Below are 12,631 nucleotides of genomic sequence, written 5' to 3'. Positions count from 1 at the left end.
CTGAGGCAGGTAACAGAGCTGAACGCTGTCTGCAGCAACGTGAGCATACTGGTGACTGAGAAGGACTGAGGGGCGTGGATGTAAATGTAAACCCATCGAATCCTCAGGTCCTGGAGGTCCCGTCGTGGCACAGTGGAAACGAATCCGACTAGTATCCATGAGGATGCAGGTTCGATCCCTGGCCTCGCTCAGTGGGTTAAGGATCTGGCGTTGCTGCGGCTCTGGTGTAGGCCGGCGGCTACAGCTCGGATTAGACCCCTAGCCCGGGAACCTCGATATGCCCCAGGTGTGGCCCTAAAAAGACCAAAACAAACAAAACCAAAAAAACACCCCCAAAACCAAAAAACCCATAACCAACAAAACAAAACCAAAACACACTCCGGTCCCGAGGCCGGGAGCTAGTAGAGGACACCATACCTGTTGAAGTGGGAATACGGCCTTTGCCCTCTCTCTCCATCTCAATCACCCGAAGGCCCCTCTCAACATAGCTCTGGAAGAACTGTGAGGAATTTTTCAGAAATGGTTCAATGTCAGCATCTGAATATTTCTTCTTATATTCGTATAATTCGGCCAGGCCCTGGTTAACAAAAAGGAAGAGAAGGGGATGAATGTTAGGGACCCTTTTCCACAAAGCAGACCCCACTCTGGGTCAACCCTTTCCCTCTCACCTCTTTAGTGTTCTCTTTAGAGCCAATCTTCTTAAAAATCTCAGCTAAGAAATCATTCACTTTAGCCTTTGATGATTTTTCATCCTAAAGACACAAGGAAGGAATGACTGGTTAGACGTTAGTTACTAGGAACTAGTGGATGGATGAGAACAAAGTATCGCAAAATCCAGACCTTCCTGGTATGTTCCTGCAGGTAACAGAAGCACCAGCGTTGCAGGGGCTGCAGCAGAACCACTAATACTCTCAGGTTTTCAACTAAACTCTGCGAGGAAGGACCTGGCCCATCCTTCCCTAATTAAACAGAGCTCAGTGGACTCATCCAGGGACCCGTGCCTTAGACACAGACACAGAAACCGGTCTTAGGGACAAAAGGCGTGTATATGGTTATAGTGTCTATTTGACAACTTCAAGGTGACTGGGCCAATCCTGGACCTTTCCCTCAGGCCCTAGAAGGCTCTGCTGGCGTATCCCTTTGACAAAGCTACTCCCCTCCATCTTTCAGGTCAAGACACTCACGATTCGAGATGCTCCCTTTTCCGTTTCCTTATCAGACTTGCTCCCGGTCTGGTCCATACTGTGCTTCATCATCCGGCAGAGGTGGGCCTCCAGCTCCGACTCGTTCTTGTTGTCGATCATCGTTAGGTGGTCTAGGATCTGAGGGAGACACGGGCATGTTCAGTGACAGCGGCGCCATACCCATGACCTTCTCTCAAGCTCCCTCGGGAATGATGGTGGCTCTTACTCACCTTGGGCCCCTTTAATTTGCATAACGTGTGCAGCAGTGTTTTTAGGGTCCTTATGGGAAATTCACTCTTGCATTGCTTTAGTTTCTCTTTGGGGAAGACCTTCATGAAAATGTGTATATCCAGAAGAATTCTGTCCAGATTAATGCTGTTGATGGTATCAGGGAGTAGTCGAACCATTCTCCAGAGACACTATTGAAAAAAGAAACAAAAGTCAGAAGCAGTCACTGAAGAATGAGGATAATTTCTGTCACTACTCATTTCCCCAACTTCTGGGATCACTTCTAAAAGATGATCAAGGATAGGAATGTGGCACATTCTTTCACATTCAGTCGCTAAATATGAGCAATTTTATTCACTTCAACCATGTCACTGGCTCAAGTATGACAAGTCATTCATCTGACCATCTCTGTTCCTCCTCCCTCCTCTGTAGAGATGGGACCTTAAATGTTGAGAAAACATGGAAGTTCTGTCTTGGGTTTGTTTGGCACTTGAGGGTAGAGTAGTTCATTTTACCCAATCAAATCTAACCTGAGGAGACAAAATATTTTACACTATTGCAGTGTAACAATAGTATTATAATGTTATGTTCAGTTGGAGTCTTCCATCAAAATGACCCAAACATCTTAAATCTACATATATTTTATCCCCAGGAAGAAATGAAATATGCTTTGTCAAACTCCTTGCCTTTTGATTTTAGGAGAACTGGTGAGATACTTACAAAATCGCTCTTCCTTTTCACTGTTTGAGGCCAGGAATTTTTTAGGTCTGAGCTAGGGGTATAAACTGGAGGAAGGGAAAAATGGAGAGCAACTGTACTTTTTAGGGGTGCCTTGGTTGACTTGAGTCTATGTCTTAGTTCCAACTCTTCTTTCCTCACACTTTGAAAGAAAAGAGATCAAATTATTGCAACTTCACCTTCATAACAAGCTCTGAGAATTTGGGAGAACTGGCTGTTGCTAGCAGGCTGTCTTGGAGCAAAACGAGTAGGGCGCTGGAAAACAAACCCAACACAACAGCATGAGAAAGTTTTAAACCTGCATCCTAATCAGAATCAGTAATTGAAAGGCCGACTGTAAATATTCTCTACCCATCTTTTAGATTGAGGGTCATGGGAGTTCCCGCTGTGGCGCAGTGGTTAACGAATCTGACTAGGAACCATGAGGTTGCAGGTTCGATCCCTGCCCTTGCTCAGTGGGTTAACGATCCAGCGTTGCCATGAGCTGTGGTGTGTAGGTCGAAGACACGGCTCGGATCCTGCGTTGCTGTGGCTCTGGTGTAGGCCAGTGGCTACAGCTCTGATTCGACCCCTAGCCTGGGAACCTCCATATGCCGCGGGAGTGGCCCAAAAAAATGGCAAAAAGACAAAAAAAAAAAGATTGAGGGTCATGGATCAGAAACTGTCTTTGATTACTTGACACTCAGTTATTAAGAGAATAAACATCATTTAAGCTTTGTGAGTCACCAGTTGGTAAATGGTAAAGCCTGTCACTATTGTTCACTGCCTCCAGTAGCTGCGAAAGATAGAAATGTATGTGAAATACAAAACAAAAGGGGTGTAGCTGACAAACTCTACTGTGTATCCTAGAAAACTCACGATATTGGCTGGCTTACTGAGTTACTAACTAGTTTTAGCTGTGGTCTCAGGTTGGAACACCTTTGGTTCTTAAGAGAAGAGTAATAAATCAACTTATTAGGTAAATATGTGCATACAACTGATTTAATGTCTTCTGGTTTCTATGGGGCGACAAAAAAGATGCTGCTCCAGGCTCTAATGCTGAGTACAGATGTACCTCAGGATGTTGGTCTGGTCTGACTTCTCCAGAACTTTCACCACCAAGAGGTTCACAGAGCGGATCACCTGTTGCCCTTCCTCCAGATCTTCAATTCGAGAATCCAGCATTAAGGTGATGAGGCCATGCATCAGGTCTTTCAGGACGCCGGTGGAGGCCTCCCGGGCGAGGCTTTCTATCTGAAACAGCTATCCAATCATAGTTGCGTTAGAGAAAGAGAAAGCTCACTGTACAGAGCAAAGAAGATAAACATAGGTGGCGTGTGCCAGTAAACAATTATATTTATAAAAATTCAGAGTATTAAGAAAAAGTAAAAATCACTATACTCTCCTATACCTCCAGTGATAGCCAAAATTAGTTGGTGGGCTTCCTTCTTGTTATAAAAGTTTTTTTTTTTTTTTTTTTGCCACACCTATAATATGGGCCAGGGATAAAACCTGGACCACAACAGCAACTTGAGCTGCTGCAGTGACAATGCTGGACCCCCAACCCACTGTGCCACAAGGGAACTCCTTTTTTTTTTTTTTGAAATCACTCAGTCTTTTTTTTGACTGCCCCTGACGCATATGGAGTTCCCGTGCCAGGGGTCAGATCCAAGCCATAGTCCCAACCTAAGATGATGGTGTGGCAATGCTTTAACCTCTGTGCTGGGCTGGGGATTGAACCTGTGTCCCAGTGCTCCCAAGACACCTCCAATCTCATTGTGCCACAGTGGGAGCTCCCATATCATTCAGTGTTTGACATGGACACAGAACACAATGCTACCAGCTGGCTTACAGTCATTAACTCGTTTTAGCTCCTGTCTCAGGTTGGAACACCTGAGACATAGTGATGACCAACATTCGTTCCTTTATTTTTTTTTTTTCTTTTTTGGCTGTGACTGTGACATGCAGAAGTTCCCAGGCCAGGGATCAAACCTGCACCACAGCAGTGACAACTTGGATTCTTAACCACTAAGCCACCAGGGAACTCCTACAGAAGTTTGTTTTTGTTTTGGCCCCACCTGTGACGTATGAAATCCCCAGGCCAGGGATCAAATCTGAGCTGCAGCTGTGATCTATGCCACAGCTGTGGCAATGCCTTAACCTACTTTGCTGCGTCAGGCATTGAACCCATGCTGCTGCAGAGACAGACTGGCAGGAGGCAGAATTTCACGTTGTTTTTAAGTGTCCTTACGATAAAGGTAAGCTGGAGTGTTGCCCAGCCTCCAATGGAGGTAGTCAATAGCTTGTATGTAAAATGCCACAATGACAAAGCACTCACTGAACAACTGAAGCGAATGAGGCTTTAGAACCAGGGCAAGGAGGCTGAAAGGAAGCTCGCGGTCTACGGCGGTGTCCTTACCGAGATCATGTTGCCAATGATACAGCTGTACAACTTGATGATCTCATCCTTCTCCAGCTTCTCATCTGCCATATGTGTGTTGTAGATGAGTCGCAGCTGCATGAACGTGGCTATCAGAAACTGATCAATATGGCCAGACATGGCTTCGGCTTTGTCCTCCTGTCTTAGGACCTCATCGATCTAATAACAAAAATCAAAAATGTCCAAGCTTCATACCTCTAAGTAGCTGGAAGGCCCTGCAAGTATCTATACTATTTATAAGCAAAGCACTTCTACTACCTTACCTTGAAGAAACCCAGTCACTACATATAAATAATCATTTGACAAATTTTTTTTGGTCTTTTTTGTTGTTGTTGTTGTTTTTGTTGCTATTTCTTGACATTTGACAAATTTTTACTGAGCAAGATACTTGTTAGGTGAATTAACTGTAGTTCCTATTCTAAGAGGCTCACCATCTCCCCTAGGGAATAATAATCCTCATGTTTAAATGTCTAATTTACTAAAAAGTGTTTTTATATCCATTATCTCATTTGATCATTCCAAAGGCTCTGAGAGGTGGACAGGGCTGAGAGTAAGATCTCCATTTACCAGATAAGCAAAGTGAAGCTCAGCAGGATTAGGCTATTTAGTTCAAACTCAAAACCCAGGTTTCCCACATCTTGATCCAGGTTCTTTTTGGTTCAGCAGACTGGTTGTCACTAATGGTAAAATGTTACTATGGAAAAACATGCATTTCCTATTCACTACTGTAAAAAGACCTTTATTTTTATGAGCATATACATTTTTAAAAATGATTTTCATTTTTCCATCATAGCTGGTTTACAGTGTTCTGTCAATTTTCTATTGTAGAACAAAGTGACCCAGTCACAACTATATATATTCTTTTTCTCACATTATCCTCCATCATGTTCCATCACAAGTGACTAGATATAGTCCCCAGTGCTATACAGCAGGATCTCATTGCTTATCCACTCCAAATGCAATAGTTTGCATCTGATCATATACATTATACCCTGAGACAATCGTGTCAATCTTCACAATCATCCTTTCATGCAGGGCTGCCACACTGCACACTCCAGGGGACACTGTTTCTCCGGACCGAGATGTGAATGGTACCCCCTGGTGCTAAGGAAGCCAATGGTCTTACTTTCATGTATCTCTTTATGCATATATACTCGTAAGCACTTACATTTTATACAACCGGGACAGTTTAACACTGCTGTTTCAACATAGACAAAATTAAAAAATACCTATTTTTAGAGGAGGGCTTACTCTTTTTCCAATTTAATCAACACTAACAACCTGACAGGAGTTCCTGTCCTGGCTCAGTGGTTAACAAATATGACTAGGAACCATGAAGTCATGGGTTGGATCCCTGGCCTCGCTCAGTGGGTTAAGGATCTGGAGTTGCCATGAGCTGTGGTGTAGGTTGCAGTTGCGGCTCGGATCCTGCATTGTTGTGGCTCTGGCATAGGCCGGTGGCTGCAGCTCCAATTAGACCCCTAGCCTGGGAGCCTCCATATGCCGCGGGAGCAGCCCAAGAAATGGCAAAAAAAAAAAAAAACCCGCAAAAAAAAACCCTGACATATATTCTTTGATGTTCACAGAATCATATACAACTACACATGCGTATATAAATAGGGTCAAGGTTTAGGGCATTGCTATTTTTTATTTTTTAAGGGCCGCACCAACAGTATATGGAAGTTCCCAGGCTAGGGGTCAAAGTAGAGCTGCAGCTGCTGGTCTACACCACAATCACAGCCATACCAGATCTGAGCAGCATCTGCGACCTATACCACAGCTCACGGCAACACTGGATCCTTAACCCACTGAGGCAGGCCAGAGATCAAACCTGTGACCTCATGGATACTAGTCAGGTTCATTATCGCTGAGCCACAATGGGAACTCCAGGTTTAGGGCATTGTTAAATCCACAAGAATATTTATAGTATATATACTTCTCTGTATCTATTTTTCCTAAAAGAAAATTATGAAAATCCCTAAAGTCAACAGAAATAGTTCAATTTTATTTTATTTTATTTTGTCTTTTCCAGGGCCACACCCATGCCACACGGAGGTTTCCATGCTAGGGGTCAATCAAAGCTGTAGCCGTTGGCCTACACCAGAGCCACAGCAATGTGGGATCCAAGCGGCGTCTTCGACCTACACCACAGCTTACAGCAACGCCGGATCCTTGACCCACTGAGTAAGGCCAGGGATCGAATCTTCATCCTTGTGGATACTAGTCAGATTTGTTTCCACTGAGCCATGATGGAAACTACAAAAGATTTTAATTTTAATTTTTTTGCCCCTCCCCTCCTTTTTTTAGGGCTGCACCCGTGGGATCTGGAAGTTCCCAGGCTAGAGGTCGAATTGGAGCTGCAGCTGCCAGCCTACACCACAGCTCATGGCAACACTGGATCCTTAACCCACTGAGCGAGGCCAGGGATTGAATCCATGTACTCATGGATCCCAATTGGGTTTGTTACCACTGAGCCACCAGGGGAACTCCTAATTTTAATTTTTAAAAATAAGAACCAGCTTTTTAGATGTATTATTTTTAAAATCCCTTTCAAAACCAAAAAACACAAAAACCCCAAAAAACCCAAAAAGACAACTTACAGAATGGGAGAAAATAGTTTCAAGTGATGCAACTGACAAGGGCTTAATCTCTAAAATATACAAGCAACATACACAACTCAACAGCAAAAAAGCCAACAACCCAATGGAAAAATGGGCCAAAGACCTGAATAGACATTTCTCTAAGGAAGATATACAGATGGCCAGCAAGCACATGAAAAAATGCTCAATATCCCTGATTATTAGAGAAATACAAATCAAAACTATCATGAAATGCCACCAAACACCAGTCAGAATGGCCATCATTCATAAGTCCACAACAAATGGTGGAGGGGGTGTGGAGAAAAGGGAACCCTCCTGCACTGTTGGTGGGAATGTAAGTTGGTACATCCACTGTGGAGAACATATGGAGGTACCTTAGAAAACTATACATAGAACTATCATATGACTCAGCAATCCCACTCTTGGGCACATATCTGGACAAAACTTTCCTTGAAAAAGACACATGCACCCGCATGTTCATTGCAGCACTATTCACAATAGCCAAGACATGGAAACAGCCCAACTGTCCATTGACAGAAGATGTGGTATATATACACAATGGAATAGTACTCAGCTATAAAAAATAACAAAACAATGCCATTTGCAGCAACATGGAACTAGAAACTCTTACAGTGAGTGAAGTAAGTCAGAAAGAGAAAGACAAATACCATACATCACTTATATCTGGAATCTAATATACAGCACAAATGTACCTTTCCAAAGAAAAGAAACTCATGGACTTGGAGAACAGACCTGTGGTTGCCAAGGAGGAGGGGGCGGGAGTGGTGGGATGGATGAGGAGCTTGCGGTTAATAGATGCAGACTATGGCTTTGGAATGGATTAACAATGAGATCCTGCTATGTAGCACTGGGAACTATGTCTAATCACATATAATGGAGCATGATAATGTGAGAAAAAAGAATGTATACATGTATGTGTAGCTGGATCACCATGCTGTACAGTAGAAAACTGACAGAACACTGTAAACTAGCTATGATGGAAAAAAAATAAAATCCATTTCAAGAATTTCAGCTTTATTATTTCCTACTCTTAAGTTTCTTTCATTTTTTTTTTTCTAATTTCTTTTTTTTTTTTTTTTTTTGGTCTTTTTGCCTTTTCTAGGGACGCTCCCGTGGCATATGGAGGTTCTCAGGCTAGGGGTTGAATCGGAGCTGTAGCCGCTGGCCTACACCTGAGCTACAGCAATGCAGGATCCGAGTCATGTCTGCAACCTACATCACAGCTCACGGCAACGCCGGATCTTTAACCCACTGAGCAAGGCCAGGGATCAAACCTGCAACTTCATGGTTCCTATCCGGATTTGTTAACCACTGAGCCACGACGGGAACTCCTTTTTTCTAATTTCTAAGTATACATATGAAGTTACTTTAGTCTTTCTTCAATCATATTTCAGGCAATATATTTTTCTGAATTCAGTCACTTCAGTATAGTTTTAGAATGAAATGCTTTCCTTCACTATTAAAACTTTTGATTTTGGTTTTTTTGATCATAGACTTATTTAGGAGGGTGTTTCATACTTGCCAAGTAGCCAATATTTTGTGATACTAATATTATTAAAAATTTTGTTGGAGTTCCCATCATGGCTCAGTGGTTAATGAACCTGACTAGGAACCATGAGGTTGGCAGGTTCAATCCCTGGCCTTGGAGGTTCCCGGGCTAGGGGTCGAATTGGAGCTACAGCTGCTGGCCTATGCCACAGCCACGGCAATTCAGGATCCTTAACCCACTAAGCGAGGCCAGGGATCAGACCTGCAACCTCATGGTTCCTAGTCGTTATTGCTGCGCCACAACAGGAACTCCCCTAGTTCAGTTCTTAACCCGCTGAGCCAGGACAGGAACTCCTCCTCCGCCAATTTTTGAACAGGGTTTTTTTTTTTTTGGTCACTGAGTTACAGGAGTTCTTATGTATTTTGGATATTAATCCTTTATCAGACATATGATTTGCAAATATTTTCTTTCATTCTGTAGGTTGCCTTTTCACGCTTGTGATAGTGTCCTTTGATGCATAAAATGTTTTTACTTTGATGAAGTTCAGCTTATTTTTGTTGCCTGTGCTTTCAGCGTCACAGCCAAGAAATTACTGCCAAAGTCACTCTCATGAAGGTCTTCCCTTTGCCTTCTTCTAAGAGTTTTAGCTCTTGCATTTATGTCTTTAATCCATTTTGAGTTAATTTTTGTTTATGGTATGACAGTCCAATTTCATTCTTTTGCATGTGGATGAACAATTTCCCCACCATCATTTGTTTGAAAGACTGTCTTCTGCAAAGTGAATGATCTTGTCACCCTTGCAATTCAGATCACTAACTTGGTTTTTGTGATTGTTCTCTTTCAGTCCATCTACTCAATTTAAAAATTCTAAAATTCTAAAACCATGTTCTTTTTGTTTAGAAGAATCTTTCTACACCCCAGTCCCTTGCCCACTGTGGTCATCTTTTCTCCTCTAGCAATTTCATTTTGCCAGAACATTGCTGTTCTGGTTATTTTATTTTATTTTTCCTCCCATTTACTGGTCCCTTAAGGTATGTTATGTTATTATTCTTTACATATTCAGGATTCAATTTTGGGTCTACCTTTTGGAAACCCTCAACAACGGCAATCTGAGACTGCCCTCATAGGCTTGTGGTATACCAGAGGGCAAGCTGTCAGTCATACGGCAAACTATCAAGAGCAGGCATTTCTACTCTTTGGTCTCAAGGTACAAAAGCCAGAGAGCTGCCAGCCTCAGAGGGTGAATTCAGCCCTTTTGTTCAGCTCCCCATAGCTCCTGAGCAGTGAGGGAGAACAGCTGGTCCTCCTGCCAGCACCCACACAGGCCGCTACTGCCCTGCCTTCAGGGCACCTACCAATCTCCACAGATGAAGAGAGGGCTCTTTTCAGGATGTCTGGTGTTTTGGTGCTTTGCCCTGGGCTCTGCACCATTGGTCCTCAGGTTCTCCACAGGCTATATGGGAAAGTCCTGTACTTATGTCTGACAGAGATGCAGACTTGCTTACATACTTCAAACCACCCATCTGACCCAGCAGCTCCTCTGCTCAGAAAAGGCAGATGGGTTTGGACTAAAGTTGACAGAGAAAAGCAACAGGATGCATGCATTCAACTATCTTCCAGAATCCCCTTCATTTGTTTTCTTCTGACATTTAAACTGTTATTTGGGAGACTACTTGTCAAACAGCAAAAACCTTGTGCTGGGATTCTAGTTCTGCCCTTCCATCCCTAACTATCTGTCCTCATGGGGATGTCTAACAGCTACTCGGACTTAACACAGCAAAGATGTAACTCTCAAGGCTGCTCTTCCTCCATCCTTCCCCATCAGTACGTAGTACCATCACACACCCAACTGTTGAAGCCTAAAAGCAAGGAGTTACTATTGATTCCTCTCCTCCCTTACATTTCATACTCAATCTATCACCAAGTCCTGTGGACTCTATCTCTGAAAGATACCCTGAAACCATCCATTTTTCTTCCCCTCCACTGTGATTATCCTAGTGCACATATCTTTCACATGAATTTCAGCCACAGCTTCTTAACAGTCTCCCAGAATCCCCTCTTGCCCAGCCTATAATCTGGTCTGTACAGTGTGACCAGAGTGATTTCTTCCCCAATAATCAAAAAATTCAAACACAGAAAAGGTGGAAGTATCATGAAAGAAATTTTTTGTCCTGAATCATTTGTAAGTTGTTAAATGTATGGTCCATGCCCCTCTGATACTTCAGTGTGCATTTCTTCTTAACCAGACATTCTCTTTCATAATCATGATACAAGGATCAAAATCAGGAATATTGATGTTACTACCACCTAATCCTCAGGCTCCACCTCATTTTTTCCAGTTGCCCCAGTGATTTTCTCAGCTGAAGGCCAGTCTAGAATCATGCACTGTCTTTAGTTGTCATCTCTCATCTCTCTTCAGTCTGGACCAGTATTCTCGGTCCTCCCTTGACTTTATCCATCTTGAGACTTTGTAAAATGTTCCTCAATTTGCATGTGTCTGATGTTTCCTCATGATTAGATGACATGAGAAATGTCAGCAAAGTGATGCTGAATTCCCACTGAATCCTATTAGTGGCACATGATTTCATTTCCGGACATTGTTTACTTAGATCAGTCAAGGTGGTATCTACTAGGCTTCTCTACTGTCAAATTATTCTTGGTATTTTGTATTTTAGGGTACTTTTAATATACTTGTCCTTTGTCTCACGGGGAGATACTATGAAACTATGTAAATATTCCATTTCTCTTCAAATTTTTAATTAGCTTATATGTGCACGGACTTTTGGTTTCCTATTTTATTAAATTCAATAAATTTACGAATTGTATTCAGTTTATGGGTTATGACTCATTACTATTATTATTAATTTTGATGTTCCAACTGTGCTCTGTGCAAACTGGGAGTCTGTTCTATTTGGCTTTTGTGGCCTTCTGACATGTCCCTCAATTTTTTGAGCTTATCCTTGTGTGGCGCAAGTTACTTCAGAATCATGCTGTACTTTCCCTGGTTCAGCCTGGCATTTGCCGCTTCTTCGGGAGCTCTTATTTCTTTTAATGGAAAATGGTATTCAGAAGGTAAGAATCTGGGGGTGCTCTTTGCTTTTGGGTGCTGCTGTTCTCAGGTCCTTACATACATTTATTTATATCATATATAAACATACACACTCATGTACATTAACATATCTATATATTGAAAACCACAGTTCATACTGGTGCATCTAATTCCAGTTCAACACCAGAGTTCATTCCATTTTATTGTCCTTCCATATATATACATGTATGTATACAGTCTTTTTAGGGCTGTACCTATGGTATGTGGAGGTTCCCAAGCGAGGAGTTGAGGAGTCGAATCAGAGCTGCAGTTGCTGGGATAGCCTCTGGCCTATGTCACAGCCACAGCAAAGCCAGATCCAAGCCACATCCGTGACCTACACCACAGCATGTGGCAACAATGGATCTTTGACCCACTGGGAGAGGCCAGTGATCCAACCCGCATCCTCATGGATATTAATTGGGTTCTTAACCCGCTAAGCCACAATGGCAACTCCATGTCCTTCCATATTTGTATCACTCTTCTCTGATAGTGAGAAAGCTGGCTCCCAGTTTCCTTATTTATTTGATCAATCCCTTTGTATTGTAGCCAATCTCCCATCTCTGCCACCAGCCCTTCCCCACACCCACCTCTCCTGCTTTGGCTCTGAGTCCCCATTCTGAGCCACCTGCATGCAGCCCTGCTTCCCTCCAACACACATTGATACCCTCCTCACCCTCCGGGGGTCCTACTACCATGCCAGACCAGCTCCCCCCACGGACATCTTCCTCTTCCTGCTTTGGCTCTGTGTCACCCCTCCTGAATGACAGCCTTCTCACAATGTTTGGGCTTGGAGACCCTCACATTGGGTCGCCATGGCTCTCTACTCCCACCCCCTCGCCACAAGGCAGACACCTCTTTGTT

General features: G+C 43.1%; 1 protein-coding gene across 5 annotated transcripts in view; it reads right to left on the bottom strand.

Annotated features, from left to right (window-relative positions):
- CKAP5 (cytoskeleton associated protein 5) overlaps positions 1-12,631 on the bottom strand; it is a 109,399-nt gene that overhangs the window by 3,927 nt on the left and 92,841 nt on the right. For all 5 annotated transcript variants that reach the window (XM_047775837.1, XM_047775839.1, XM_047775840.1 and 2 more), the window contains 7 exons: positions 4,549-4,728; positions 3,205-3,392; positions 2,330-2,405; positions 1,415-1,603; positions 1,185-1,322; positions 669-752; positions 418-577 (listed from right to left, as the gene is read on the bottom strand). In XM_047775837.1, the coding sequence (XP_047631793.1) occupies positions 418-577; positions 669-752; positions 1,185-1,322; positions 1,415-1,603; positions 2,330-2,405; positions 3,205-3,392; positions 4,549-4,728 (1,015 nt within the window). The remainder of the gene's footprint in view (positions 1-417; positions 578-668; positions 753-1,184; positions 1,323-1,414; positions 1,604-2,329; positions 2,406-3,204; positions 3,393-4,548; positions 4,729-12,631) is intronic.

Source organism: Phacochoerus africanus, chromosome 4, assembly GCF_016906955.1.
Source record: "Phacochoerus africanus isolate WHEZ1 chromosome 4, ROS_Pafr_v1, whole genome shotgun sequence".
Classification (NCBI taxonomy): Eukaryota; Metazoa; Chordata; class Mammalia; order Artiodactyla; family Suidae; genus Phacochoerus; species Phacochoerus africanus.
This window is presented reverse-complemented; position numbering and strand designations above follow the sequence as displayed.